The following is a 27,685-nucleotide window of genomic DNA, read 5'->3' as shown; positions in this document are numbered from 1 at the left end:
GGTGCTGAGGGCCATGGTTTAGTGGTGACCTGGGGGTGCTGGGTCAACGGTTGGACCGGGTGATCTTAAAGGCTTTCAGTGGTGGAAGATCTGGCTGTGCTTTCAGTCTCTGTTTGCTTCCCTGCAGTCTGTCAACTCATGTGATGGAAGTAGATCTGCCTCTAGCTGGACATCAGGCAGGACGGTTGTAGCCCAAGGGGGTGATCTTTGGCTTTCAAGAGCTCGAGCTGTCCTTGTGCTTGTGGCCTGAAACATTCATGAATGAGACACTCAAAAGTTAATTGAGGCATGGAGCTAAATACCAGTGGTGAACTTCAGCAGAAATAATGCTGGCATTTAACTGCTGGATTTGATAATGGTTTTGTTCAAACTAAATGAAATCCCAGTGTGGTAGAGGCTGGAAGGGACCTCGAGGGATCATCCAGCCCAAGCCCCCTGCTAAAGCAGGGCACCCACAGCAGCTTGCCCAGGATCACAAGGGCCAGGGAGGGGTTGGAATCTCTCCATAGAGGGAGACTCCACAACCTCTCTGGGCAGCCTGCTCCAGGCCTCCAGCAGCCTCACACCAAAGATGTTTCAGGGAAGTCGTTGTGCCCCTGTACTCAGCACTGGTTAGGCCACACCTTCAGTCCTGTGTCCAGTTCTGGGCCCCTCAGTTTAAGAAGGACATTGAGACTCTTGAACATGTCCAGTAAGGGGCAAGAAAGCTGGGGAGGGGTCTGGGCACAGCCCTGGGTGGAGAGGCTGAGGGAGCTGGGGTTGCTGGAGAAGAGGAGGCTCAGGGGAGACCTTCTTGCTTTCTCCAACTCCCTGCAGGGAGGTTGGAGCCAAGTGGGGGTTGGGCTCTTCTCCCAGGCCCCCAGCCCCAGAACAAGAGGACACAGCCTCAAGCTGTGCCAGGGGAGGTTTAGGCTGGAGGCAAAGAGAAAGTCCTTCCCAGAGGGAGTTGTTGGCCCTTGGGATGTGCTGCCCAGGGAGGTGGTGGAGTCCCCATCCCTGAAGGTGTTCAAGAGGGGATTGGAGGTGGCCCTTGGAGCCATGGTTTAGTAGTCATGAGGTGTTGGGTGCCAGGTTGGACTTGATGATCCTTGAGGTCTTGTCCAACCCTGTTGATTCTATGATTCATGCAGAGGTGGAATGTTTCTGTGGTCCTCTTCCTGAGTTACCTGTCTGCCTTGGAGTGCAGGTGGGATCAGGGTTGGTGTCCTTTGCTTGCAGGTGCCATTGAAAAGCAGAAGCTGGTGTACATCCTCAACAGGGATGCTGCTGCTCGCCTCACCATTTCCTCCCCACTGGAAGCCCACAAGGCCAACACCTTGGTTTACCACGTGGTGGGAGTTGATGTGGGATTTGAAAACCCAATGTTTGCTTGTCTGGAGATGGATTATGAGGTGAGGAAAAGCTTGATTTCCCTCTGCTGTTGGAGCTTCATGTTCTTCTGTCCTTCAGCTGTCTGTGGAGGTGGGGGAGTGTTAGCTGCTTCTCCCTTGGTGGTTCTCAAATCCTTGCTGTCCAAAAAAAATTCCTTTTCCTTCCTCTGAACCTTTTAATGTGCATCTTCCAGCAAATTACCTTCTGGACTTCATTCTAGTGTTGCTCAACACAGTTTCCCCATGTGTCATCTTTTGCTGCTCCTTTAACATACCTTTCCTGAAGGACCTTCATGTCTTCTGTTGCAGGAAGCAGACAATGATCCAACAGGAGAAGCAGCAGCCAACACACAGCAGACTTTGACTTTTTATGAGCTGGACCTGGGCTTGAACCATGTTGTTAGGAAGTACAGTGAGCCCTTGGAAGAGCATGGCAACTTCCTTATAACAGGTACTGGCCATTTGCCCTTGGATCTGCTTGCTTCCTGTTCCCCATGGAAACAGGATAATCTCCTTCAGGAGTTGTTTCAGTGGTGGTCTGAGCCACTGGTGTAAACTAATTGACCTTAGGGTCAAGTAATGAGTGCTGCCTCACACCTGGAAGTAGGCCAGAAGGTTTGTGGGTGCTCTGGTCTCACCCTGATGCAGGCAGCTGTGCTCCAGCCTTTTGTGTCTCCATCTAATAAGAGCAGGTTTGTGTGTGAAGAGTGATGGAAACTGTTGCTTTGAAGAGGGCCAAGAGATGTTCTTCAGGCAGTAAGGTCTGTGGTAAGGGACTTTCCCATAATAGTTCTTTTCTGTGTTTCAGTTCCTGGTGGTTCTGATGGACCTAGTGGGGTGCTGATCTGTTCTGAGAACTACATTACTTACAAGAACTTTGGTGACCAGCCTGACATCAGATGCCCCATTCCCAGGAGAAGGGTGAGAATTTGGAGAGTCTTCAAGTGCTAAGTGGATCCTTGGTGTGAGCTTTGCCAGGTTAAAGGCTTCAGGGAGGTTTTAAAGTGAGAAGGAAAAAAGGAGTTGAAAGTGGGGAGCATAAGAAGTTCCATTTAAACATGAAGAGGAACTCCTTTAATTTAAGGGTGATGGAGTACTGGAGCAGGATGCTCAAAGAGGTGGTGGAGTCTCCGTCTCTGGAGACATTCAGAACCCACATGGCCATGTTCCTGTGTGACCACCTCTAGGTGAAACCTGCTTTGGCAGGGTCCTTTCCAACCCCTAGCATTCAGTGGTCATCTGCCCTCCTGGCTTCATGGGCAGGTGGTGCTGGGCATAGCCTGAAGTGATGAGCTTAGTTCATGTCTCTTCTCTGAGATTGATGCTGGAGATACTCCAAATACTCTGATCAGGCACCACAGTGGCAGCACTCTTGGTGTGTAGGTTGTCTCACTTGAGTTGTGGTCACCATCCTGTACCTAGATGAGTTCAACAGCTGCTGTGTTGCAGTTAAGGCTGCTGCCTCCTCCTTTGGCCTTGCAGGTTGTATGATTTCACAGTGGCTTGAACATCTGCCAAGGTTCAGGTGCTCAAAACCAGCTGTGTGGGGATGGTGTGCAGCCCTTTCCTCCTGGTTTGGCTTTGAGTTGTCTTGGGGGGAGAGAGCAAAAAGAGATGGAAAGGGGGATGGCTTTAGGCACAGTGTCCTTGAAGCATCTTTCTTTCTGGGGCAGAGGGGTGCTGAGGGTAACTATGGGTGTAACAGTAGGGATGTGCTGTGTGTTGAAAGCCTCCTCACGTGCTGCCAGCTCTTAAGGTACCTCTGAAATGGAGATAGTTCAGTCAGTGAAACCACATCTGCAATCCTCAGGTTGTTCCACCAGTGATGGCCACTCTCTTCCCTTTCAGAATGACTTGGATGACCCAGAGAGAGGAATGATTTTTGTCTGCTCTGCCACACACAAGACCAAGTCCATGTTCTTCTTCCTGGCCCAGACAGAGCAGGGAGACATCTTCAAAATCACTCTGGAGACTGATGAGGACATGGTGAGCATCATGTGAAGGATAACAGAGGGATGCATTGAGGGGAGACCTCAGGGTTTGATTCCCTGAAGGGGTAAATATTTGATGTTGTGGTTTTAGCTGTGGGATGGCCTCAGCTGGATGTGGTTTGGGATACACACAGCTGTTGACACTCACAGTTGTAACTGCTGCTGACTCATCCAGGCATCACACAGTGCTTGCAAAGCCCTGTGAGAATCATGCTGCAGAGACACTTAGGCATGGTTTAGATGTTCTCCAGGTGGTCCTTTCTTCAGAAGATCTACTAAAGTGTGGTCTGTGACCCTGCTCCAGGAAACTAATTGTGTGGAATTTAGAATCAGAGAATGGTTTGGGTTGGAAAAGCCTTCTGAGATCAACCCAGCCCCACCATGGCCCCCAGTGCCATGGCCACACAGCTCCTGAACCAATAGAATAGAATAGAAAAGGTTGGAAGAGACCTTCAAGATCATCAAGTCCAACCCATCAGCCAATCCAACACCACCTAAACAACTCAACCATGGCACCAGGCACCCCATCAAGTCTCCTCCTGAACACCTCCAATGATGGGGACTCCACCACCTCCCTGGGCAGCCCATTCCAATGGGAAATCACTCTTGGCCCTCTTGGCTGCCTGGGCACACTGCAGGCTCATGTTCAGCCTATCATTGACCAGCACCCCCAGGTCCCTCTCTGCCTGGCTGCTCTCAGCCACTCTGCCCCCAGCCTGTAGCACTGCCTGGGGTGGTTGTGGCCAATGTGCAGCCCCTGGCACTTGGATGTGTTCAATCTCCTGCCCTTGGCCTCTGCCCATCTGTTGTCGAGGTCCCTCCAGCAGATCAACTTCTGCCCCCAGCTTGCTGTCAGCTGCAAATTTACTGATGATTGACTCAATGCCCTCATCCAGATCATCCTTCCAGACATGGGGACTCCACCACCTCCCTGGGCAGCCTGTGCTAATCCCTGACCACTCCTGCAGTCATTTTTCCCTGGTGTCCAGCCTAACCCTCCCCTGACACGATTTCAGTCCATTTCCTCTCCTATCACCTGAGACTAGGGGAGAAGAGACCAACCCCCACCTGGCTCCAGCCTCTATTGAGGGAGTTGCAGAGAGAGCCTTGATTGAGTATCTCTTGATCACAGGCTGCTGTTAATCTCTTAATTGAGTATTGACCTGCTGCAATCAGACTTTATTTGCAAACTGAGGTAGCCAGCTTGGTCCAGCTGCTCCATGAGTTGGAATTACAGGCTTGGGGTGGCTTCCTGCTGCCTGCCTTGGTACTCTGCAGGGAAAAGCTCTCTGATGCAGTGAATCAGTGAGGAGTTTTTGAGTAAAGGTTGAATTTTACTTCCTTCTCTGTCTGCATGTCAGATTTGGCATCTCTGAAGTGGTTTTAAGATGACACAGTCTCAGAATCCCCTCCAGGGACCTCTGGAGGTCACCCAGTGCAACCCCACCCTGCTCAAGCAGGGCCCCCACAGCAGCTTGCCAGGAGCAGTATGGAAGCTCTCCACACAAGGAGGCTCCACAACCTCTCTGGGCAGCCTGCTCCAGGCCTCCAGCACCCTCACACCAAATAAGGTTCTCCTGGTCAGTTGGAACTTCTTGGGTGCCTTCTGCCCCTTGTCTTGTCCCTGGGCGCTGCTGAGCAGAGCCTGGCCCCAGCCTCTTGCCCCCCACAGCTCCTTTAGCTCTTGCTGAGCATTGCTCAGCTCCCCTCTGGGGCTGCTCTTCTGCAGGCTCTCAGCCCCAGGCCTCTCAGCCTTTGCTCCTCACAGAGCTGCTCCACACCCCTCAGCAATCTTTGCAGCCTCTGCTGGACTCTCCACAGTAGTTCCCTGTCTCTCTTGAGCTGGGGATGTCAGCCCTGGGAAGCTCAGAAGGATGGTACTCAGATGATCAGGGTTGGTTGTGGAGCAGCTCTGCTGTGTGCAGAAACTTGCTCAGATGGTGGGGAGTAGCTGGTGGTCAGTGCAGCAGATTATCACCTGTCTTTTTCAGACAGCTTGCTATTTCTGCAGCTGCTCAGTGTTGTGTTACACCGACTCAGGGTTGCCAAAGCCAGAAAGTCTGAGAGTACAGCAGGCAGCCTGACTTCTGTGGTCAGTCCTCTGGCTCTTGTGATTACCCACCTGCTGCCCCAAACTGCTGCTGTGATTCAGCCTGGTCCATTCTCCAGCTTCCTCTCTTTGGAGAGGGTATCTAGGCAGCTTTTTTTTTGGTTACTGAATCAGAGGTGTGGTGGAGCTGGAGGGCAGCCCTGCAGCCAAGGACTTGGGGGTGCTGGAGGGTGAAAAGCTGGGGATGAGGCAGCCCCGAGCGCTGCCAGCCCTGCCCCAGCTGTGCCCTGGGCTGATCCCCTGCAGTGTGGGCAGCAGGGGCAGGGAGGGGATTCTGCCCCTCTGCTGTGCTCTGCTGAGACCCCCACCCTGATGTGCTGGGGCAGCTCTGGAGTCCTCAGCACAGACGTGGACCTGTTGGAGTGGGGCCAAGGGAGGCCACAGCAATGCTGGGAGGGCTGGAAGCCCTCTGCTGGGAGGCCAGGCTGAGAGGGTTGGGGTTGTTCAGCCTGGAGAGGTGAAGGCTCCAGGGACACCTGCTGGTGGCCTTTCAGTGATTAAAGGGGGCTGCAGGAGAGCCTGAAAGGGCCTTTTTACCAAGGCCTTCGGGCTGGAGGAAGTGCAATTTAAGTTGGACATCAGGAGGAAACTCTTCCCCATGACGATGCCGAGACACCGGAACAGGTTGCCAAGAGAAGTGGTGGTGGCTCCCAGCCTGGAATTGCTCAAAGCCAGGTTGGATGAGGCCTTGAGCAACCTGGGGGGGTGGTGGGGGGTTGGAACTAGATGGTCATTAAGGTTCCTTTCCAACCCAAAGTGTTCAGTGCTGTGTCCAGCTGAGGTGCTCCGCCGGCATGGTCACGTCTCCCTCTGCTTGCAGGTGACAGAGATTCGACTGAAGTACTTTGACACTGTTCCTGTGGCTGCTGCCATGTGTGTGCTGAAGACAGGCTTTCTCTTTGTGGCATCTGAGTTTGGAAACCAGTGAGTAAAAAAAAACAACCACCAAACCCAAGTTTGCCATCAGCATTTCCCTCCCCACTTAAAAGGGAAACTGCAAACTGCCCCTTGAACTTACTGGAGGTATAAAGACAAAAGCTCTGTTTTAATAGGCACATCAGTGCTGTGTTTATGTGGTTTGAGCAGAACAATTGGGTTTGGACTGTGATGGAATAGGGGAATTCTCTTGTTGTTTCAACCCAGATGAGATACTGCAGTGCAGTTTGCCCAGGGATGTGCTGGAAGCTTCCTCATCCCTGGGGGGTTTTTAAGGCCAGGCTGGACGTGGCTGTGAGCAACCTGCTCTAATGTGAGGTGTCCCTACCCATGGCAGGGGGGGGTTGGAACTGGCTGAGCCTTGAGGTCCCTTCCAACTCTGAGAATTCTATGAATCTATAGAAAGATTCCATGGGTTTCTAGTTGAGCTGAGCACTTCCAGTTCATCCAGAGTCCACCACAGATCCAGATGAGCTCTCTTTCAAGGAGTGTGATAGTTTTCATTGAACTTCTGTGTGTCATGGCCCCCTCAAATATAGGTGGGTTTTGTCTGGGGACAGGCTTTTGAGGAGGGGCTCTTGTGACAGGCCAAGGAGTGATGGCTTCAACTAAAAGAGGGAGATTGAGAGAAGGAAGAAATGTTTGACACTGAGAGTGGGGAGAGCCTGGCCCAGGTTGCCCAGAGAGGTGGCAGGTGCCCCATCCCTGGAACCATTCCAGGTCAGGTTGGTTGGGGCTCTGAGTAACCTGCTGTGGGTTGCCAGATGTCCCTGCTGACAGGGGAGTTGAGCTAGATGTCTTCTAAAGGTCCTTTCCAAGCCTAACAGTTCTGTAATTCTATTCTTGTCAGTAGCTTTGGTCCTTTCTTTGATGCGTGGATGCTTGAGGGCATTCTCAATTCTTGTTTGGGGTTGTAAAGCATTCTTAAAGACTCAGAGGACTGCACACCTTTAGTGATGGCAGCAGGGTCAGAGGTCTAATTCTGGGGCCCTCAGCACCATAGCAGGGACAGGGAGCTGCTGGAGTGGATCTAGAGGAGGCCACAAAGATGATTGGAAGGCTGGAGAAGCTCTCCTGTGGGGACAGGCTGAGAAAGTTGGGGCTGTTCAGCATGGAGAAGGCTCCAGGGAGATCTTAGAGCAGCCTTCCAGGACCCAAAGGGGCTTCAGGAGAGCTGGGGAGGGACTTTTGATAAGGCTTGAGAGCTTTGAGCTGGAAGAGGGGAGATTGAGACTGGAGATGAGGAAGAAATTGTTGGCAGTGAGGGTGGGGAGACTCTGGCACAGGTTGCCCCGGGGAGGTTGTGGCTGCCCCTTCCCTGGAGGTGTTGAAGGCCAGGTTGGATGAGGCCTTGAGCAAGTTGGGCTGGTGGGAGGTGTCCCTGCCCATGGCAGGGGGGTTGGAACTGGATGCTCTCTCAGGTCTCTTCCAACCCAAAGCCATTCCAGGCCTGGAATTGTACACCCTTCCCTTACTCTGCAGTCGGCCAGCTGAGGGAGCTCCAGCTGGTTTAACTGGGGTGGATTTGGACTGTGTTGCATAGACCAAGCCCTCGAGGAAGCCACCTTCATGGGAGCTTTACCAGACCAGGAAGTACATCAGCCTCCCTTTCTGCTTTGCTTTTTGCCTCTTTGTTTCTTCCTCTGAGTCTTAACCTCTCTTTTGTGATATTTGGGCTCATAAGATGCTGTAGGGAATAGGATGACAAGGTGAGGTGACAGTATTCCACTGAAACATAGACCTGGAGTGGCCCTTTCAGCTGTTGGCCTTAATCTTGGCCTCAGCTGTCAGCTGGTGCTTTGGCTCTACCAGAAGAGCTGGGAGGCTCCAGGGTAAAGAGAGAAAATGCTGAAACCCTGGGATGTCTCATCAGTGATAGCTACAAAGGAGAGGCTTTGGAGGGGGGAGGTTGTGGTGAGGGTTTTGTGTTGGGTTTGTTGTTGCTGCAGGCCTCTGATTCCCTTTAGCCATTTTATCACAGAAGGCATCAGGTTGGAAAGGACCCTCAAAGCTCATCTTGTTCCAGCCCCCTGGCAGTTAGCAGGGACATCTCCAGCTAGATGAAGTTGCTCAGGGCCCCAGCAAGTTTAACCTTGAATGCCTCCAAGGGATGGGGCCTCAACCGCCTCCCTGGGCAACCTGTTCCAGTGTTCCACCACCCTCCTAGCAAAGAGCTTCCTCCTGATGTCCAACCTAAACCTGCCCTGCTCCAGTTTCAAACCGCTGCCCCTCATCCTATCACTCCAAGCCCTTCTGAACACTCCCTCCCCAGCCTTCCTGTAGGTCCCCTTCAGATACTGAAATGCTGCTCTGAGGTCTCCCAGAAGAGCTTAGCAGCTAATTGCTGTGTAACACAGGGCAGGGTTCCTCTCCTCCCCTCTGCCTGGCTATCTGGCTGAGCCTCCCTTGGAGGAGTCCACACAAGCTTTGCACTCACCGTGCTCTTGCTCTCTCTTTCTGTCTCCAGTTACCTGTACCAGATAGCTCACCTGGGGGATGATGATGAGGAGCCAGAGTTCTCTTCTGCCATGCCTCTGGAGGAAGGAGATACATTCTTCTTCCAGCCACGACCTCTGAAGAACCTGGTGCTGGTGGATGAGTTGGACAGCTTATCTCCCATTCTGTGCTGTCAGGTTTGTTGCCATCAGCAGGCTCTCATTCTCCACAGCATTTCTGTCTCCTGTGCAGGGGAGCTGATCACAGATACACCTTTGCTTTTGCTTTCCTTGCTTTTTACCTGGATTGTTGGTCTCCAAAGTGGAGTCACCAAAGCTGCATTCTCTTCAACTTCCAGCAATAACTCCTCTCTTCTAAATGCCTGGGATTGAAACAGCTCTGCTGCATTCTCAGGCACCTACCTGGCCTGGCAGCCTTTGATTACTTTTTTTGTGTGGTAATGAGTATGTGTCTGGACACAGAGCTCTGCTCTTCCTCTGCCCACCCTCAGCCCCTCTGCCCACTTCTCTGCACTGAGTTTAGTTTCAAACTGGGCATCACGTCGTGGCAGCAGAGGGTCGCCCTGTGGCACCTTCACCCCTTGCAGGGTCTGAAAGATGCATTCTTAGAGCAGCAGCGTGGCACATGCAGCTTGGTTTTGGTTTGTCCTCCTGTGAAGACCTGCTGACCCTTCTTTCCCCATGCAGATTGCTGATCTGGCCAATGAAGACACACCCCAGCTCTACGTGGCTTGTGGGCGGGGGCCACGGTCGTCCCTGAGGGTTCTAAGGCATGGACTGGAGGTAAGAACTCAGAGTCACAACGTGGTGGGGTCTGGCAATCATTGCAGTCCAACCCCCTTGCTAAAGCAGGGGCACCCACAGCAGCTGGCCCAGGAGCACAGTGGCCAGTGGGGAAGTGGAATCTCTCTAGAGATAGGCAGCCTGCTCCAGGCCTCCAGCACCCTCACACCAAACAAGTTTCTCCTCCTGGCTTCCAGTTTGTGCCCCTTGCCCCTTGTGCTGTCCCTGGGCACCACTGACAAGAGTCTGGCCCCAGCCTCTTGCTTCCCACAGATCCTTTAGCTCTTGCTGAGCATTGCTCAGCTCCCCTCTGGGGCTGCTATTCTCCAGGCTCAGTGGCCCCATGGCCTCACAGAGCTGCTCCAGGCCCCTCAGCAGCTTTGCAGCCTCTGCTGGACTCTCCCCAGTAATTCCCTGTCTCTCTTATCCTGGGGAGGTCAGAAGGACTGGACCCATTACAGCAGATGTGGCCTTAGCAGGGCAGAGTAGAGGGAGAGGAGACCCTCCCTTGACCTGCAGGCTCCCCTGGAGACCACTGGCCTTCATGGCCCCAAGGGCCCATAGCTGGTTTGTGGGGAACTCGTCCCCCGGCACTCCCAGGTCCTTCTCCATGGAGCTGCCTTCCAGCAGCTCAACCCCTCACCTGTACTGCTGCAGGGGCTTATTCCTCCCTCCCCAAGTGCTGGACCCTCCACTTCCTTGCTGAATTTCATGAAGTCCCTCTCAGCTCTCCAGTCTGTCCCTGTCTCACTAAATGGCATCACAGCCTTCCAGCACTTCAGGAGAGCTTGAGAGGTGAGGACAGTGGGAGGAGACCCTTGCAAGGAGGGTGCTGAAATGAAGAGATTCTCCTTTTGCCATTGTCTGGAGACAGCTCTCTCTGGGCTTGGAAACAGAAGGGTTGAACTGTTGACAGCCTCCCCTCTTCCAGCTTAAAGCCATTGCCTTTCATCCTGCCACTGCAAGCCCTTGTCAAAAGTCCCTCCCCAGCTCTCCTGGAGCCTCCTTCAGGTAGGAGCTGGGCTGCTCTAAGCTCGCTCTGGAGCCTTCTCTTTTCCAGGCTGAGCAGCCCCAGCTCTCCCAGCCTGTCCCCATAGGGGTGTTTCTCCAGCCCTCCTCTGGACCCTGTCCTGCAGATCCGTATCCCTATTACACTGAGGGCACCAGGACTGGAGGCAGTGCTGCAGAGGGGCAGAATCCCCTCCCTGTGCTGCTGCTCTCCCTGCTGTGGATGCAGCTCAGCATACGGCTGCCTGCTGGGCTGCCAGTGACCATTGCTGGCTCCAGGAGAGTTTGTCACCAGCTGACACGCTCAAGGCCTTCTCCTCCAGGCTGCTCTGGAGCCACTCTTCATCCAGCCTGGATTTGTGTTTGGTATTGCCCTGAGCCAGCTGCAGGACCTTGCCCTTGGCCTTGTTGAACTTCATGAGGTTGGCTTGGCCCCACCTCTGCAGCCTGGCCGGAGCCCTTCCCCACCCCCCGGGCCTGCCCAGCTCCCCTCTGGCCAGAGCCCTTACCCACCCCCCACCCCCCACCCCGGCCTGCCCGGCTCCCCTCTGGCCGGAGCCCTTCCCCTCTCGGGGCCTGCCCGGCTCCCCTCTGGCCGGAGCCCTTCCCCCCCCCGGCCTGCCTGGCTCCCCTCTGGCCGGAGCCCTTCCCCTCTCCGGGCCTGCCCGGCTCCCCTCTGGCCGGAGCCCTTCCCCTCTCGGGGCCTGCCCGGCTCCCCTCTGGCCGGAGCCCTTCCCCCCCCGGCCTGCCCAGCTCCCTCTGGCCGGAGCCCTTCCACTCTCGGGGCCTGCCCGGGCCCCTCTGGCCGGAGCCCTTCCCCTCTCCGGGCCTGCCCGGCTCCCCTCTGGCCGGAGCCCTTCCCCTCTCCGGGCTTGCCCGGCTCCCCTCTGGCCGGAGCCCTTCCCCTCTCAGGGCCTGCCCGGCTCCCTCTGGCCGGAGCCCTTCCCCTCTCCGGGCCTGCCCGGCTCCCCTCTGGCCGGAGCCCTTCCCCTCTCCGGGCTTGCCCGGCTCCCCTCTGGCCGGAGCCCTTCCCCTCTCAGGGCCTGCCCGGCTCCCCTCTGGCCGGAGCCCTTCCCCTCTCCGGGCCTGCCCGGCTGCCCCTCTGGCCGGAGCCCTTCCCCTCTCCGGGCCTGCCTGGGCCCCTCTGGCCGGAGCCCTTCCCCTCTCCAGGCCTGCCTGGGCCCCTCTGGCCGGAGCCCTTCCCCGCAGCCTGCCAACCACACCACGCAGCCTGGTGTCCCCTGCAGGCTTGCTGAGGGAGCCTCAGTCCCGCTGTCTCCTGTCACTGACAAAGGTGTTAAGCAGCCCTGCTCCCAGTACTGACTTTTCCTGCCCGTTGGAGGGACAGCTTGCAAACTGCTGCATGTTTGGAGAAGCCTCCAGCTGTGTTTGCTGAAGAACCTTCTTCCTGTTTACCCTCTAGGTCTCTGAAATGGCTGTCTCAGAGCTGCCCGGGAACCCCAACGCTGTATGGACTGTCAGGAGACACGTTGAAGGTATGCAGCCTTTTCCTAAACCACAGAGCTCTGGTGTGGTTGGCTTTGGTTTTTCTGTGCAAGGAGGTAGGGAGAGGTTGCTGCTGCTGCTGCATGCTGGTTGTGTGCCCTCCCCCAAAGCTGCGTTTTGAGTCGGCAAGGAGCTCTCTGTACTTCTGAGCCACCTTTTTGGTCCCTTAGAATTGTCCCCCCACCCCTGCCTTCAGCTGCACCCATCACCTCAGCCTGCTGCTTCAGCTGGGGCTTTGCAGCCTGAAGCTGCTCACCTCCTCCTCATGCTTTCCCACGAGCTGCAGCTCTGACATCAGGAGCCCAGGGCCGTGCTTTCCGTGGGAGCCTGCTTGCTCTTCACGTGCCTGTTGGCAGCCGCAGTTCTCAGCTCTTTGTCAGAGGGTAGGATGCAAATGACAGAACAGGGAAGATAAATCAGCCACAGTGTCTCTATTTGATGACTTCCCTCTCTGCAGATCTACAAAGAAAACAGTGTTTGGGCTGGGACACACTCCCTCTTCAAACACCCAGCAGTGTGGAGAACGCTGATGATGATTCCAGGAAGGTCAGGGTTGGGAGTTGGCAGAACGTGCTTGGAGTTGGGGTTGGGTTAGGGTTTTTTTAGGTTGTTTTGCCTTCTTTTGGTCCTGATCTGAACTAAGGAGTTTGCCTTACTGAAACACAAAGAAATGTAATCCCCTGTCCTGCTTTTTTATTCTGGAGAGCAAGAGCAGAGTTCCTCAGAAGCACCTAAAAAGCACCAAATGAATCTGTCCTGGCTGCTGACAGCCTCAGGGATGCTTTCCAAGGCAGGGCTTTGGATAAACCTCGTCAAGACTTGCTGTAGGTTTATGCCACTGGATGCAGCAATGCCCAGCTCCTCAACCTGCTGTGGGGATGTGGTGTCTTGTCCTGAAGCACTCTCAGAGCAGCTTTTTCCCAGTAACCCTGTGGGAATTTCCTTGCCGTGGGGGAGCCTGCTGTCAATTCCCATGCTCGTGTTCTGAGGCTGCACAGCATGGGAGGAGCTTTGAGCACAAAGTGCCTTCATGTTCCCCGGGGGGGGGGGGGGGGGAAAGAAAGGGGGTCAGAAGGAAAGAACTTCCACACTTCCTACCAAAAATAAGCTCTCTTCTTCCAAGAGGCATTCCAGTTGTAAAGACAAACCTTTGCCAGAAGGGATGAGCAAAGGAGTTGGTGACATTTGTTCCTGCTGAGAGATGGAGGCTTCTGACACCACCTTGGAGCTCCAAGGGCTAACTTTGACTTTCTCAGGAGCTGGGAGGACTGTTGCTCACCTCCATCACACAGACCAATATCACTGCCTCCTCTTTTTTCCTTCCTTCCCTCCTTCCAAATTGTCCTGGTTCCAGCATGAAGATTTCTTCCCAGACAGGCTGCAACCTGTAGCTGCTGTCAGCTGTGTTGACTTCTTGTCGTCCCACAGCTCTGTGAAAGCAATCCCCTGACCTACAGCTCTCTCGAGTTCAGAAGCCATTTAGAGGGGGTTTTAAGCAGAGCTTCTTCAAGCACCATTCAAAACCCATCCAAACTGCTGCTGCCACCCAAGTGCTGGGTTTTGGGGTGTCCCTTGGTGGTGTCAAAGCTGCCTGGATGTGGCAGCATTTGGTGTGCTGGGAGGCCTCTCTAGGACACGTGGAGGTTTGCAGCTCCCCGAAGCAGATACTAACCTTGGCTGGTACGTGGTGATACTCACTACCAATACCAAGCCTTTTTTTTTCTTCCACAGGTGGCTGGTGGTGGAGGTGCTGATCCCCACAGGTGTGTACCTACTGCTAGGGGCTGCTCTGCCATCCCACAGGTTAAACCACAGGGTCCCCAGATCGTGGGGCTGTTGTGTTGTTGGGTTTTTTTCATGCTAAGCTTTTCACTCCGTGAGTTCTGGCAGCTGTTGTGTAGCTGGAGGGGAAAAACTTCGTTGTTGTGAGGGTGCTGCTGGAGCAGGCTGCTCAGAGAGCTTGTGGAGTCTCCTCTGGAGGGATTCCAGCCCCACCTGGCCATTGTGATACTGGGCAAGCCATGGGGTGCCCCTGCTTCAGGGGGATGATCTCCAGTGGTCCCTTCCAACCCCTGCCATGGTGGGATTCTGGGGTTGTTGCCTTTGTACTTTGGTAGCTGAGGAGTAGAAAGCAGCTCCCATTCCCAGTTCTGATAGGGTATCAAATGGTGTTCTGGCTGAGGAATGTGACTGCACATAGTCACAGCTTCAGGACAAGTGGACAGCAGGTCAGTGGAGGGGCTTCTGCCCCTCTGTTCTGCTCTGCTGAGACACCCCCCCTGAAGTGCTGGGGCCAGCTCTGGAGTCCACAGCACAGACAAGGACCTCTTGGAGCAGGGCCAGAGGAGGCCACAGCAATGTTGGGAGGGCTGGAAGCCCTCTGCTGTGAGGCCAGGCTGAGAGAGTTGGGGGTTGCTCAGCCTGGGGAAGAGCAGGCTCCAGGAGACCTCCTGGTGCCCTGCTGGGGAGCCAGCCCTGAGCTGAAAGCAAGGAGCCTGCTTCCCTACCTGGCACTCCTGCCCCAAAAGCTGTGCAGTGAGTCACAGCTGCAGACCTCCCTGCAGTAGTAAAGCAGAAGCCCAGGCAATTACTGGTGCTGTCATCCCATCAGTGTCTTTGAAGTGAGAATAATCCTCAGCTTAGTCACTGCTCATCTGCCGGCTCGCTGAACTCTGAGCTGCTGGGCACTGCTTTCATCGGTGCAAGTTCAGGTGCTGTGGAGCATGAGAGAACTCTGTCAGGCTTGGAGGGGCACAGAGGAGTGGAATTCTCCTGGGCTGAGTGGCAGTGAATCCATGATGGATACCAAGGAGGACAGTAGCACAGAGTTCAGGGCCTGAGCTGGGCTGCTTTCGTAACTGGTTGTGACGTGTGGGTGAAGCTGCAGCAGGCTTGCAGCAGGATGAGTCCCAGCTGTGGTTCCTCAGAGCCTTTGGAACGGTCTCCTCTGGCTGAAAGGAGCTGACTGGAGCAATTAGAAGCTTAATAACCATCTCTGAGGGCCTGTGTCTGCAGACAAAATGCCTGCCTGTTCAAAACTTGAGCGGCCTGATGGTTGTGCTTGGGCTGCTGCGAGAGCTAAGGGGAGATCTTTTCAGATGAAAATCGTTTCTCCTAACTGAGGCTACTCCTTGGTGTGCCCCAGGGGACTTTTTCCCTTGGCCCTCTTCATTTCAGCTGGGCTGCTGACCCCAAATTGTGCTGTTGGAAGCTGGCTGAATGTGTCTTCTATTCACCAGCTTAATTGTGGTAAATCAAACCTATTCTTTCCGCGGCTCCAGCAGGGAGGCACTAAAAGCAGCACCCCTGGGCCTGAAGCAGAAATGCACTTGTCCCTGGGTTTGACACAGGCTTCCAGGCATGCTCTGGTGTGGTTAAAGCCAGGGAAGAGAAAGGATATGAAGGGGTAGGAGTGAGCTTTCCTTGAGAGTAGGACTCAGGGAATCTTGGTTTGCTTTCAAATGGGGGTTCTTTGTCCAGCTCTGCATCATGGAACAGTTTGAGTTGGAAGGGACCCCCTAAGGTCATCCAGTCCAACCCCCCCAGCGGTCTGCAGGGACATCCCCCACTAGATCAGGTTGCCCAGAGCCTTGTTGAGCCTGACTCTGAATGTCTCCAGGGATGGGGCCTCAAGCACCTCCCTGGGCAACCTGTTCTGGGGTTCCACCACCCTCACAGTGCAGAACTCCCTCCTAACATCCAATTTAAATCTCCTCTCATTTCAAACCGTTGCCCCTGGTACTGTCACTGCAGGCCTTTGGAAACAGTCCCTCTGCAGCTTCCTTGTAGCCCTCTTCAGGTACTGGAAGGCTGCTCTGAGGTCTTCTTGGAGCCTTCTCAGGCTGAACACCCCCCAGCTCCCTCAGCCTGTCCTCGCAGCAGAGGTGCTCCAACCCCCCGAGCGTTTTTTGCAGCCCCCCTTCTGGACCTGTTCCATCAGGTCCATGTCCTTCCTGTGTTGAGGGCTGCAGAGGCAGACTCCAGGTGAGGTCTCACCACAGCAGGAGCAGAGCAGAGAGGCAGAATCCCTTCTCTCCATCTGCTTTTGGCCCAGCCTGGGATGCTGTTGGCCTCCTGGGCTGCAGGCTCACACTGTTGGCTCGGGTCCAGCTTCTCATCCACCAGCGAATGGTTGCTTCAAGCGGTCCCTGACGTGGCTAAGCCTCCAGCTGGGACCTGGTGGTGCTTTATCAGGAGAATGACAGCCCCCCAGGGAGGAAGGCTGCTGCACTCCAGAAGTTTGGAAAGCAGCAGTGGCCTTTGAAATGGAATTTGGAGAACATCCTGTCTGCAAGATATTTCTGAACCAAATACCTCTCCTGTGAGCTGTTAGAGTCTCCCTTGGAAACAGTCGAGGAATCCTGGTAGGTTCCTGGGCTTGAAAAGTTGCTGCAGCTTCCTAGGAGAGAAGCTTCCTGCTGTTCAGTGGAGGAAATGTCCAGTGTGTCACCTTGCAAGTCCTGCTGAGCTCTCCTTCTCTGCTGGTCACCCTAGAGAGAGTGTTGTGCTGAGCCAAGGCTGTAGGATAATTGGTGTTACTGATGGGTTTCAATGCTGGGGTCTCTTTTGGGGCCCTCACTCCCAGGAGGACATGGAGAGGCTGGAGCAGATCCAGGGAAGGGCAGCAAAGCTGGAGAAGGGTCTGGAGAACAGGGCTGGGGAAGAGCAGCTGAGGGGACTGGGGTTGTTCAGCCTGGAGCAGAGGAGGCTGAGGAGAGACCTCATTGCTGTCTGCAGCTCCCCGAAAGGAGGTTGGGGTGAGGTGGGGGGGTCTGCTCTCAAGGAGCAAATGGTGAGACAAGAGGAAGTGGCCTCAAATTGCACCAGGGGAGGTTTAGACTGGACATTAGAAGAAATAGCTTCTCTGAAAGGGATCCCAAACATTGGACCAGGCTAGCCAGGGCAGTGGTTGAATCCCCATCCCTGGAGGTGTTTCAGAGCTGTGGTGCTGAGGGCTCTGGCTTAGCGCTGGACTAGGCAGAGCTGGCTAATGGTTGGACTTGCCATTCTCAAAGGCCTTTTCAACCAAAACAATGCTGTGCCCAGGTTCAGTTCTTCTTGGTCCATTCCCCCAAGGGGACCCTCTCCTCCCTGTGGAGTTCAGGAGCACGTGTTGGAGGCCGCAGGCTGTGGCCGCTGACTGGAGAGCAGCAGCGGTGCCCACGGCCACAGGCCTGCTGCCGGAGTTGCTCGACTGACACAAAGCCTCTTCAGTTTGATCTGAGCTGTCTTCTGTAGACCAGATGTTGGAGAGAAGAATGCTGTTTTGTTGGGGTTCTTTTCTCCCTTGCATATTTTGAGCTGTGTGTAAGGGCTTTCTGTTACAAACGTGACACAGCAGGTTTGGCAGCACCTCCCTCTAAACAGGGTGGGTAAGCAGAAGGGTCAGCTCCTGGAGCATTTCTTTCTCTTAACCCCATGCAGTCTCTTGAAGCTGTTGCCTGGGCCCCTGTATTCACAGGATCACCAAGGTTGGAGGAGACCTCAAAGATCATCAAGTCCAACCTGTCACCAGGAGACTTCTGCTCTCTTCCTTTGTGCACAATTAGATGCTTCTCCATGCCTCCTGCCATGGTGGAGAAACCCTACTCAAGGCCTCTCTTACACCTTCACCTCCACTAATTTTTCTTACCTAAGCCTGAGCTCTGGGTTGAGTTGGGTAAAAGGGGGGGGATTGTTTTTGTACCTTACAAGTAACAGCACTTGCATGACAGCAGCAGCAGTGGAGTTGCTTCTCTGAGGCAATCTGCTTTCTCCACCGAGGTTCCTGGCTCTTTCCCACAACAGGTTTCATTGCTTCTGCTGCTCTTGTTCTGGTTTAGTGAGCCTCTCCTCTCCCCCTCTCTGCTGCCTGGCACTTTGCAGAGTGAAATCAGGCAGTAAACTGAAGCATTCCCTCCCCTTGTTCCTCTGTCCCCAAACCACCTGTGCAGACTCTATTTAGATTGCCTGAGCCTTTCCATCTCTCAGTTGCTGGACTCTCCTAAGCTGTCCTCTTTGGGAGAAGCCAGTACTAGAGATGGTAGTTGCCATACTGCCACTTACTCCAGTAGAAGTAAAGGTCATTGTTTGCTCTGTCTCAAAAATGTGAGTGTTTCTCATCCCACAGCCTGTGTGGTGCTGGGTGAATGTCAGGTTTGGGGCAGAATGACTTGAGAGCTGCCCAGTGGAAAAGGACCTGGAGTTGATGAGCCAGTGTGTGCCCAAGTGGCCAACAAGGCCACCAGCATCCTGGCCTGGATCAGCAATAGTGTGGCCAGCATGACTAGGACAGGGATCATCCCCCTGTACTGGTCACTGGTGAGGCTGCACTCTAAATCCTGAGTCCAGTTTTGGGCCCCTCACTCCAAGAAGGACGTTGAGGGGCTGGAATGGGCCCAGAGGAGGGCAGGGAAGCTGGTGGAGGGTCTAGAACACAAGTCCTGTGAGGAGCAGCTGAGGGAGCTGGAGTTGTTTAGTCTGGAGAAGAGGAGGCTATGGCGGGGAGGAGACCTCCTCACTCTCTACAGCTCCCTGAAAGGAGGTTGTAGCCAGGTGGGGGTTGGTCTCTGGTCTCTTCTCCCAAGGAACAAATGATAGGAGAAGGGAAAAAAACAGCCTCCAGTTGTGCCAGAGGAGGTTTAAGTTTGATGTGAGAAACAAGTTGTTCCCCAAAAGGGTTGTCAAGCCCTGGAACATGATGCCCAGGAAAGTGGTTGAGTCATCCTCCTTGGAGGGACATCAAAACTGTGTAGATGTGGTGCTGAGGGTTTAGCACCAGGCTTGGTAGAGTTGGAGAGTGGTTGGAGTGGATGATCTTAAAGGTCTCTTCCAACTGAAACCATTCTGTGGCAAGCTAGTGGAGCTTTTGGATGGGGGTAGAGCAGCCTAACCTTGAGCTCCTCTGCTGCACTGCTCCCTCTCCCTTCTCTGCAGCCTTCTGTTGCGTGGCTGCACCGAGAGAGATGTCCTGCCCCATCCTGCCTGCAGCACCTCTGCTGCACTTTCTGCAGATGGCCTCCATGTGTTCAAGTTGATGAGAGCAGAGCATTTTGTTGGAGTTCCCTGGGTGTTAAATCTGGGTTCAGCCCCTCCTGTGAGCTGGGACCAAGTGTCTTAAAGGCTGCTGGGACCAAGTGTCTTAAAGGCTGCTAGGACCAAGTGTCTTAAAGGCTTCTAGACCTCATGCTGTCTCTGCAGAAAGCAGGCAGGAGTCTTGCTTTCCAGAATGCAGAGTCTGGTGGATTGAGCCTTCTCTGGATCATCTTTTGATCCCTGGCTCAGCCCTGCACTGGTTGGAGTCCAGTCGTGGCTGGCTTTTGGACGGCGTGTCCTAGAATGAACTTGTGCAGTCCCACCAGCAGATGTAGTTACCAGTTCTGCTGAAGAGTCACTGCTAGACATCTGTCAGGCTGCTGGTGTTGTGGGGGAGCCTTGCACTTACTGAATCAGCACCCTCTTTCTTGTTTCCCCACCCCCCCTCTCCCCTGACCAGATGAATTCGATGCCTATATCATCGTGTCCTTCGTCAACGCCACGCTGGTGCTGTCCATTGGAGAGACTGTGGAAGAAGTGACTGACTCTGGGTTCCTGGGTACAACACCTACCTTGTCCTGCTCCCTTCTTGGGGATGATGCTTTGGTACAGGTAATGGAAAGCTACTTCTGGTGTGTCTGCTCACCTGAGCTCTGCTCCCTGCTTGCTGCACGGCCCTGGTTTCTGGAGTGCTTCCAGTGTCATGCTGGAAGGTGTGGGTGGGCAGAGAATGGCACTTGCTCAGCCTTTCACTTCCATATCCTGTGAGGTGGAAATGGAGCACCTGAAGATGGTCCTGATCTCTTCAGTGCCTGCTCAGTAGTTTCTTGGTGTAGTGTAGAGTGAATGCTTCCACCTGACTTTGTGCTGGTTCAGCCCATTCCATAGTGAATCGTAGAATTGTCAGGGCTGGAAGAGAGCTCAAGGCTCAGCCAGCTCCAAGCCCCCTGCCATGGCCAGGGACAGCTCACACCACAGCAGGTTGCTCACAGCCACCTCCAGCCTGGCCTTAAAACCCTCCAGGGATGAGGCTTCCACCACCTCCCTGGGCAACCTGGGCCAGGCTCTCACCACCCTCCTGGGCAACAACTTCTTCCTCACAGCCAATCTGAATCTCCCCAATTCTAGGGTTGCTCAGTTTCCCCCCAGTCCTATCCCTCCCTGACCCCCTCCAAAGTCCCTCCCCAGCTTTCCTGCAGCCCCCTGCAGCTCCTGGAAGGCCACCAGAAGGTCTCCCTGGAGCCTTTTCCTCTCCAGCCTGCACAACCCCAACTCTCTCACAGTTGGGCCACCAGTTAGGCCCTCTGACTCGGTTGGGTTGGAACCAGCTCAGTCCTGGGCTTGGACCTGCCCAGGTTAGGCTTGGACCTGCCTAGGTTTTGCTTGGGCCCCCCCTACTCACAGCCACCTCCAGCCTGGCTGCAAACACCTCCAGGGCTGAGCAGGAGGCTTCCACTACCTCCCTGGGCAACCTGGGCCAGGCTCTCACCACCCTCCTGGCCAACAACTTCTTCCTCACAGCCAATCTGAATCTCCCCACTTCTAGGGTTGCTCCATTTCCCCCCAGTCCTATCCCTCCCTGACCCCCTCCAAAGTCCCTCCCCAGCTTTCTTGTAGGGCCTGGAAGGCCACACTGGGTCAGTGCTGGCAGGAGGGGCGCTCAGCTTTGGCTTTTCCTCTGTCAGAACCACCAGTGGGGTGGGGACTGGTGAGGGGTGCCCCGTTGGGGTGGGACTGGTGAGGGGAGCCCCAGTGGGGTGGGGACTGGACTGGTGAGGGGAGCCCTGGTGGGGTGGGAGTGGTGAGGGGAGCCCCAGTGGGAGTGGTGCAGGGGTGGTAAACGCAGCCCTCAGGCGAGCTTGTGTTCCCTCAGGTCTATCCGGATGGGATCCGGCACATCCGAGCGGATAAGAGAGTCAACGAGTGGAAGACACCAGGGAAGAAAACCATTGTGAAGTGTGCTGTGAACCAGAGACAGGTGGTGATAGCACTGACTGGAGGAGAGCTGGTTTACTTTGAGATGGACCCGGTAGGTGGGCTGGCTGGGGAGGAGCTGGGAAGGGCAGGGCAGAGGAGGGAGCCTGCCAGAGAGGGATCCCTGATCAGACCTTCAGAGAAGGTTACCCTGCCAGCAGGTGTGCTGAGGACACCAAACTGGCATGCTGGGAGGGTTCTGCTGCCATTCAGCCAGGCTGAGAGTTGGGCAGGGAGAGAGGGAAAGGAGCTCAGCAAGGGCAAGGGGAGAGGCTTGCACCTGGGAAAGAACAACCTCATGGAGCCTGTGTTGGAGACTGAGCTGTTGGAGAGCAGTGAAGGGGAAAAGGACCTGGAGGGCCTGGGGGATGGGAGGTTGAGCATGAGCCAGCAATGTGCTCTGGTGGCCAGGAAGGCCAAGGGCACCCTGGGGTGGATTAGAAGGGCTGAGGTGAGGAACTTGAGAGAGGTTCTCCTCCCCCTCTGCATCTGGAGTCTTGTGTCCAGTTCTGGGCCCCTCAGGTCAAGAAGGGCCTCAGGGAACTGCTGGAGGGAGTCCAGCACAGAGCCACAGAAATGATGAAGGCAGTGGAACCATCTGCCTTAGGAGGAGAGCCTGAGGGAGCTGAGGGCTCTGGAGCTTGGAGAGGAAGAGCCTGAGGGTGACCTCATTGCTGCTGATAAAGCTGTATGTGGTGATGCCCAGAGGCTGGAGCCAGGCTCTGCTGGGTGCTGCCCAATGCCAGCACAAGGGGCAGTGGGGGAAGCTGAGGCAGAGGAAGTTCCATGGAAAGAGGAGGAAGAATTTTTTCCCCTGTGAGGGTGATGGAACACTGGAGCAGGCTGCCCAGGGAGGCTTTGGAATCTCCCTCTCTGGAGATACTCAAGACCCAGCTGGGTGTGTGGCTAGTGTGCCCTGCTCTGGGTGCTCCTGCTCTGGCAGAGGGGTTGGACTGGCTGATCTCTGGAGGTCCCTTCCAGCCCCTGGCACTCTGTGACTCTGTGAAAAGGGTTCTGTAGTGAAGCTTCCCTCTTAGAACAGCCAGACCAAAGCTGGACTCTGAGTTAAATGACTTAATGGCTAACTAAAGCCTCTACTGTTCATAATTGACTGGAAATTAGTTATTGGTCCTACTTCTTAGTTCTTCCAGTAGTAGCTGAGTGGTAGGATAGGTAGGTGAAGGGTCTGGTGAACAAGTTTGGTGAGGAGCTGCTGAGGGAACTGGGATTGTTTAGCCTGGAAAAGAGGAGGCCTAGGGGAGACCTCATTGCTCTCTACAACTCTCTGAAAGGAGGCTGGAGCCAGGTGGGGAGTCAGTCTCATCTCACAAGGAAAAAGTGGCTGAAAGGGATCTCTAGAGGTCCTCTGGTCCATATGGTGAGAGGTAACAGCCTCAAGTTGTGCCAGGGAATGTTTAAGTTGCACATGGGGAACAATTTCTTCCCCAGAAGGGTTGTCAAAGCCTGGAACAGGCTGCCCAGGGCAGTGGTGGAGTCTCCATCCCTGGGCGGGGCGGGGACTGAAAAGCTCTGGAGACGTGGTGCTGGGGGCCAGAGTGGTGCTGGTTGGAGTGGATGATCTTGAAGTTCTCTTCCAACCCAAAGAATTCTGTGCTGCTAAGAACTGAAGGTCGTAAAGGAAACCTCACAGAACAGCTGAAGCTTCCAAAAGGAGGCGTGGAGAGACAGCTGGGTGTGCTGGCTTTGGCCTGCTGCTGGCTCCTTAGCAGCCCTCCTGTGCCTTCTGTCTTCAGTCAGGGCAGCTCAATGAGTACACAGAGAGGAAGGAGATGTCAGCTGACGTGGTGTGCATGAGCCTGGCCAACGTGCCCCCCGGGGAGCAGCGCTCTCGCTTCCTCGCTGTGGGGCTGGTGGACAACACGGTCAGGATCATCTCCCTCGACCCTTCGGTGAGTGACTCAATGCTGCTGCCTCTGCCTCTGGGTTGCCCCTGAAATGTCTTTGCTGCAAGAGTCCTGAGGCACTGGAACCTGAAAGGACGTTGCAGTGAGGTGGGAGCTGGGTTCTTCTCCCCCAGGATCAGGTGGTAAAAGGAGGGGAAATGGCCTGAAGTGGTGCCAGGGGAGGCTTAGGTTGGAGATGAGGGAAAAGGTCTTTGCTGCCAGAGTGGTCAGGGATTGGCAGAGGCTGCCCAGGGAGGTGGTGGAGTCCCCATGGCTGGAGGTGTTCAAGAAATGTGTGGCCGTGGCACTTGGGGACAGGGTTTGATGGCCATGGTGGGGTTGGGCTGGGCTGGCTGATCTTGGAGGGCCTTTCCAACCCAAACAATTGTCTGATCCTATGACATGTTCCAAAGGGCACTCCAGGGGTGGGCTGTGTCCATCCAAGCTGCCTTTGTCTGTTCACAACCAGGAATGGACAGGTATCTTGCATGGCTATTCCCTGTTGGTTGGGAGCAAGTGAGGTCTTAGGTGACAGGTTGATGATGTTTTGAGGTCTCTTCCAACCTTACTGATTCTGTGATGCTGCTATTCTGTGACCCTTGATCCTCCTCTCTGGAGATGTTCAGGGGCAGGTTGGAATCAGGCCTTGAGCTGCTGAGTCTAGTTGAGAGCTATCCCTGCCCGTGGCAGGGGGGTTGGAGTGCATGATCTCCCTTCCAACCTAAGCCATTCTGTGGTCCTAAAGTGTAGGAGGTTCTCTTGCTGCTTGGAGGCTCAGCTGATGAAGACATTTTCTTCTTTGTTGTGTTTATTTGGAGCCTTTTCATCCCCCCCAGTCTCACTCTTTATATCTGTACTCAAAGCAGACTCTGCAAACAGGTCAGCAGCAAACCAGCATGATTATTCCTCCTCTCCCAGCAGCAGATGAGTGTTCAGAGGATGACTGAAGGACCACAAACTTTGCTCAGGCCTCTCATAGCTACAGCCTGTGACCAGAGCAGTTTGGAAGGATCCAGTTTCTCTTCCTCAGACCCCAGAGTTGCAACCACCAACCAAGATCCACAGAGGCAGGGTCTGGGTTTTTGTTGTTGTTGTTGTTCCTGTGCTGAGTGTTTGTTTGGAGATGCACAAGGGCATCTGTAAGCTCCTTTAGGTAGAGGTTGGATCCCTTCTTGCCATGCCAAGCCTTGCTGACTGGTGGCACCTCTTTTCTGTCTCCCCCAGGACTGCCTGCAGCCCCTGAGCATGCAGGCCCTGCCTGCCCAGCCCGAGTCGCTCTGCATCGTGGAGATGGGAGGCACGGAGAAGCAGGATGAGCTGGGGGAGAGAGGCTCCATTGGCTTCCTCTATCTGAACATTGGCCTGCAGGTGAGAGCTGCCTGCTTCTGACAGGCCTTTCTGGGAGAGCAGGCACTTGGAAGGCAGGTTGCTGCTGCAGCAGCACAACACAAAGCCTTCCCAGCCTTGACTGGGGAATTCACTGTCTGGCTGAGCAGAGGTGCAAATTCCTCTGTGCTTTCCTAGGCTTGAGATGCATCAAAACACATTTTGTGCCAAACTTCAGAGAGGGCAAGTTAGCCTTCTCACCTTCCAGTGAAGTTCTTCAGTTTTCTAGGTGAAAAGTTCAACAAGGCCAAGGGCAAGGTCCTGCACATAAGTTGGGGCAATCCTTGGTATCAATCCAGGCTGGGGCTGAAGGACTGGAGAGCAGGCCTGAGGAGAAGGACTTTGGGGTGCTGGAGGGTTCAAAGCTGGAGATGAGCTGCCACTGAGTGCTGCTGTGTCCTGGGCTGTGGGCAGCAGGGGCAGGGAGGGGATTCTGCCCCTCTGCTCTGCTGGGGCAGCTCTGGAGTCCTCATCACAGCACAGACTGAGACCTGTTGGAGCAGCAATTGGAGGTCTGGAAGCCCTCTGCTGTGAGGCCAGGCTGAGGGGAGAGTTGGAGGTGTTCAGCCTGGAGAAGAGAAGGCTCCAGGGAGACCTTCTGGTGGCCTTTCAGGAAGCTGGGGACAGACTTTGGAGCAGGAGCTGTTGTGACAGGACATGGGGTGATGGTTTGAACTGAGGGAGGCTCAGACCGGAGAGAGGGAAGAAATGTTTGATGCTGAGGGTGGGAAGGCTCTGGCCTGTGCTGCCTGGAGAGGTGGTAGATGACCCATTCCAGGTCAGATCTGGGGCTCTGAACAACCTGCTGTGGTTGCAGATGTCCCTGCTGAGTTCAGGGGGGGGTTGGACTGGCTGAGCTTTCAAGGTCCCTTCCAGCCTAAAGCATTCTGTGAGTCATTCTATGAAATGTTGTGCAGCTGCTTAGAAACTGCCCTTGGGGCAGAGTATCAGAGAAGCAGCTGCCCACAGCCCCAGGCTCTGCTTTGATAGCTCCCCTTTTGTGCAGCTTTCTCTTCTGCCCAGTCCTGGCTCTCTGATCCTTGACCCAAGACAACTCCAGGATAAAGCAGAGCTCTCTAGACTCTTCCCCGTGCCTCGGGTTTGATGGCAGCCTCTTGTCTGGGCAGCCCCGAGTTTGCAGCTGCATGCTTTGCACCAAGAGGGAGAAGAAGCCTGGAATCAACCCTTGGGCTTGCCTGAGGCACCAGGCTTCTTGGTGTTCATCTCTTGTTTGTTTGTTTTGGAGGAGATTGGTTGATTTGTTTGGCTTGAGAGCAGCTCCCTCCTGTCCGGCAGGAGCTCCGCCGGGTGCGGACAGGCCAGTTCAGCCGCAGCGTGGTGGCTGTGGGAGGGACTTCTCCCAGGAGCAAAACACCTGGCTCTTCAGAAACAGCTTCTGTGCCCTCAAGAGCTCTTAGCTGCTTCTTCCTGAGCTAACTGTTGTGCTTTGCTTGGTGTGCAGAACGGTGTCCTGCTGCGGACCGTCCTGGACCCTGTGACGGGCGACCTGTCGGACACCAGGACCAGGTACCTCGGCTCGCGGCCCGTCAAGCTCTTCCGCGTCCGCATGCAAGGCCAGGAGGCGGTAAGTCAGAGGAGCTCTCCATGGGCTGCACCCCCTCAGCAGCCCACTTCCCTTTCTTGTGGGTGGGCAAGCATCCTTCCAGCATAGCAGGACCCTCTGGGCGAGAGTGGGAAGTTGGATGACCTCCTGATGGTTGGATTCGATGAGCTCGGGAGGTCTTCTCGAAGCTTTCGTGTGGTGAATCAGCCAGGCTGGAAGGGACCTCCAAAGCTCAGCCTGCACTCAGCAGGGACATCCCCAACTAGAGCAGGCTGCCCAGGGCTTCATTCAGCCTCACCTTGAATAGCTCCAAGGAAGGGGCCTCAACCACCTCCCTGGGCAGTCTGTTCCAGTGTTCCACCACCCTCCCTGGTGCAGGACTGGGTCCTCACCCTCCCTGGTGCAGAACTGGGTCCTCACCCTCCCTGGTGCAGAACTGGGTCCTCACCCTCCCTGGTGCAGAACTGGGTCCTCACCCTCCCTGGTGCAGAATTGGGTCCTCACCTCCAATCTAAATCTGCTCTGCTCTACTTTAAAGCCATGCCCAGGAGGCAGTGAGTGAGAGGAGCTCTCCACAGGGTGCACTCCCTCAGCAGCCCACTTTCCTTTCTTGTGGGTGGGCAAGCATCCTTGCAGCACAGCAGAACCCTGTGGGTAAGGGTTGGGAAGTTGAATGACTTCCTGATGGTTGGCATGCCCCTTGCCTCTTGGATTGCACCCTTGTGGCCAAGAGGGCCAAGGGTTTCCTGGGGTGCTTTCAGAAGAGTGTGGCCAGCAGGTCAAAGGAGGTTGTCCTGCCCCTCTACTCTGCCCTAGCAAAGCCACATCTGGAGTATTTGGTCTGATTCTGGGCTCCCCAGTTCAAAAGAGACAGGGAACAACTGGAGAGAGTCCCATCAGAAGCTACAGGAATGAGTGAGGGAATAGAACATCTCTGTGAGCAGCAAAGGCTTAGAGCCCTGGGGCTGTTCAGCCTGGAGGAGGCTGAGATGTGATCAGTGCCTTAAGGGTGGGTGTCAGGGAGAAGGGGGCAGTCTCCTTCCACTGGTGCCCAGTGATAGGGCAAGGGGCAGTGGACACAAACTGAAACCCAGGAAGTTCCAGCTTCTTTGGTGTGAGGGTGCTGGAGCCCTGGAGCAGGCTGCCCAGAGAGGCTGTGGGGTCTCCTCTGAAGATGCCAAGCCTGTGTGGATGCATTGCTGTGTGGCCTGCCCTGGGTGACCCTGCTTTGGCAGGAGGGGCTGGCCTCAGTGATCTCCAGAGGTCCCTTCCAACCCCTACCACTCTGTGATTCCATGGCTCTGTTATGGAGCTGCCTGGCTCACAGCTCATTGTCACAAGCAGCCTTGTCCTTGGCTGTTGTTCCCCTTCTGAGGAAGCAGCTTGTAGGACTGCCCTGCTTTCTTCCAGCTAGAACTCACCTGACTGACCCTCAGGCTGCGTTTGCAGTGTGCTGGGAAAGGTCAGAGGCAGCTGCTTGGGCTTGGAGACACTGCAAAAACCTCATCTTGCCAGCCCTTAGTGCCCAGGGCAGAACTCTTCTTTCCCCTTTGGCTGCTTGCTGCAGTTGCTGGTTGTCTCCTGATCTTGTTGAGGGGGGCTGGCTGGCTGCTGTGTATCATTCCAGGGAAATAGTTGCAGGATTTGGCACGGAGGGAAGAATGTGTATCATCAGAAGTGCCA

At 55.0% G+C, this 27,685-nt stretch overlaps 1 protein-coding gene and 1 non-coding gene across 2 annotated transcripts in view; both read left to right on the top strand.

Moving 5' to 3' along the window:
• The window catches only part of SF3B3 (splicing factor 3b subunit 3), a 58,296-nt gene that overhangs the window by 6,106 nt on the left and 24,505 nt on the right, over positions 1 to 27,685 (top strand). Inside the window, exons 4-16 of the mRNA XM_054170281.1 lie at positions 1,219 to 1,391; positions 1,680 to 1,821; positions 2,179 to 2,291; positions 3,219 to 3,356; positions 6,292 to 6,395; positions 8,875 to 9,040; positions 9,551 to 9,646; positions 12,078 to 12,150; positions 19,635 to 19,786; positions 21,048 to 21,203; positions 22,903 to 23,058; positions 24,277 to 24,420; positions 25,901 to 26,023. Of these exons, the coding sequence (XP_054026256.1) occupies positions 1,219 to 1,391; positions 1,680 to 1,821; positions 2,179 to 2,291; positions 3,219 to 3,356; positions 6,292 to 6,395; positions 8,875 to 9,040; positions 9,551 to 9,646; positions 12,078 to 12,150; positions 19,635 to 19,786; positions 21,048 to 21,203; positions 22,903 to 23,058; positions 24,277 to 24,420; positions 25,901 to 26,023 (1,736 nt within the window). The remainder of the gene's footprint in view (positions 1 to 1,218; positions 1,392 to 1,679; positions 1,822 to 2,178; positions 2,292 to 3,218; positions 3,357 to 6,291; positions 6,396 to 8,874; positions 9,041 to 9,550; positions 9,647 to 12,077; positions 12,151 to 19,634; positions 19,787 to 21,047; positions 21,204 to 22,902; positions 23,059 to 24,276; positions 24,421 to 25,900; positions 26,024 to 27,685) is intronic.
• Positions 2,647 to 2,726, top strand: LOC128898195 (small nucleolar RNA SNORD111). Its single transcript, XR_008462734.1, has one exon. It is a non-coding gene; the product is annotated as a small nucleolar RNA SNORD111 (small nucleolar RNA).

Source organism: Dryobates pubescens, chromosome 19 (genome assembly GCF_014839835.1).
Source record: "Dryobates pubescens isolate bDryPub1 chromosome 19, bDryPub1.pri, whole genome shotgun sequence".
Taxonomy (NCBI): domain Eukaryota; kingdom Metazoa; phylum Chordata; class Aves; order Piciformes; family Picidae; genus Dryobates; species Dryobates pubescens.
The sequence above is the reverse complement of the archived record's forward strand: the minus strand, read 5'-3'. Positions and strand labels throughout refer to the sequence as shown.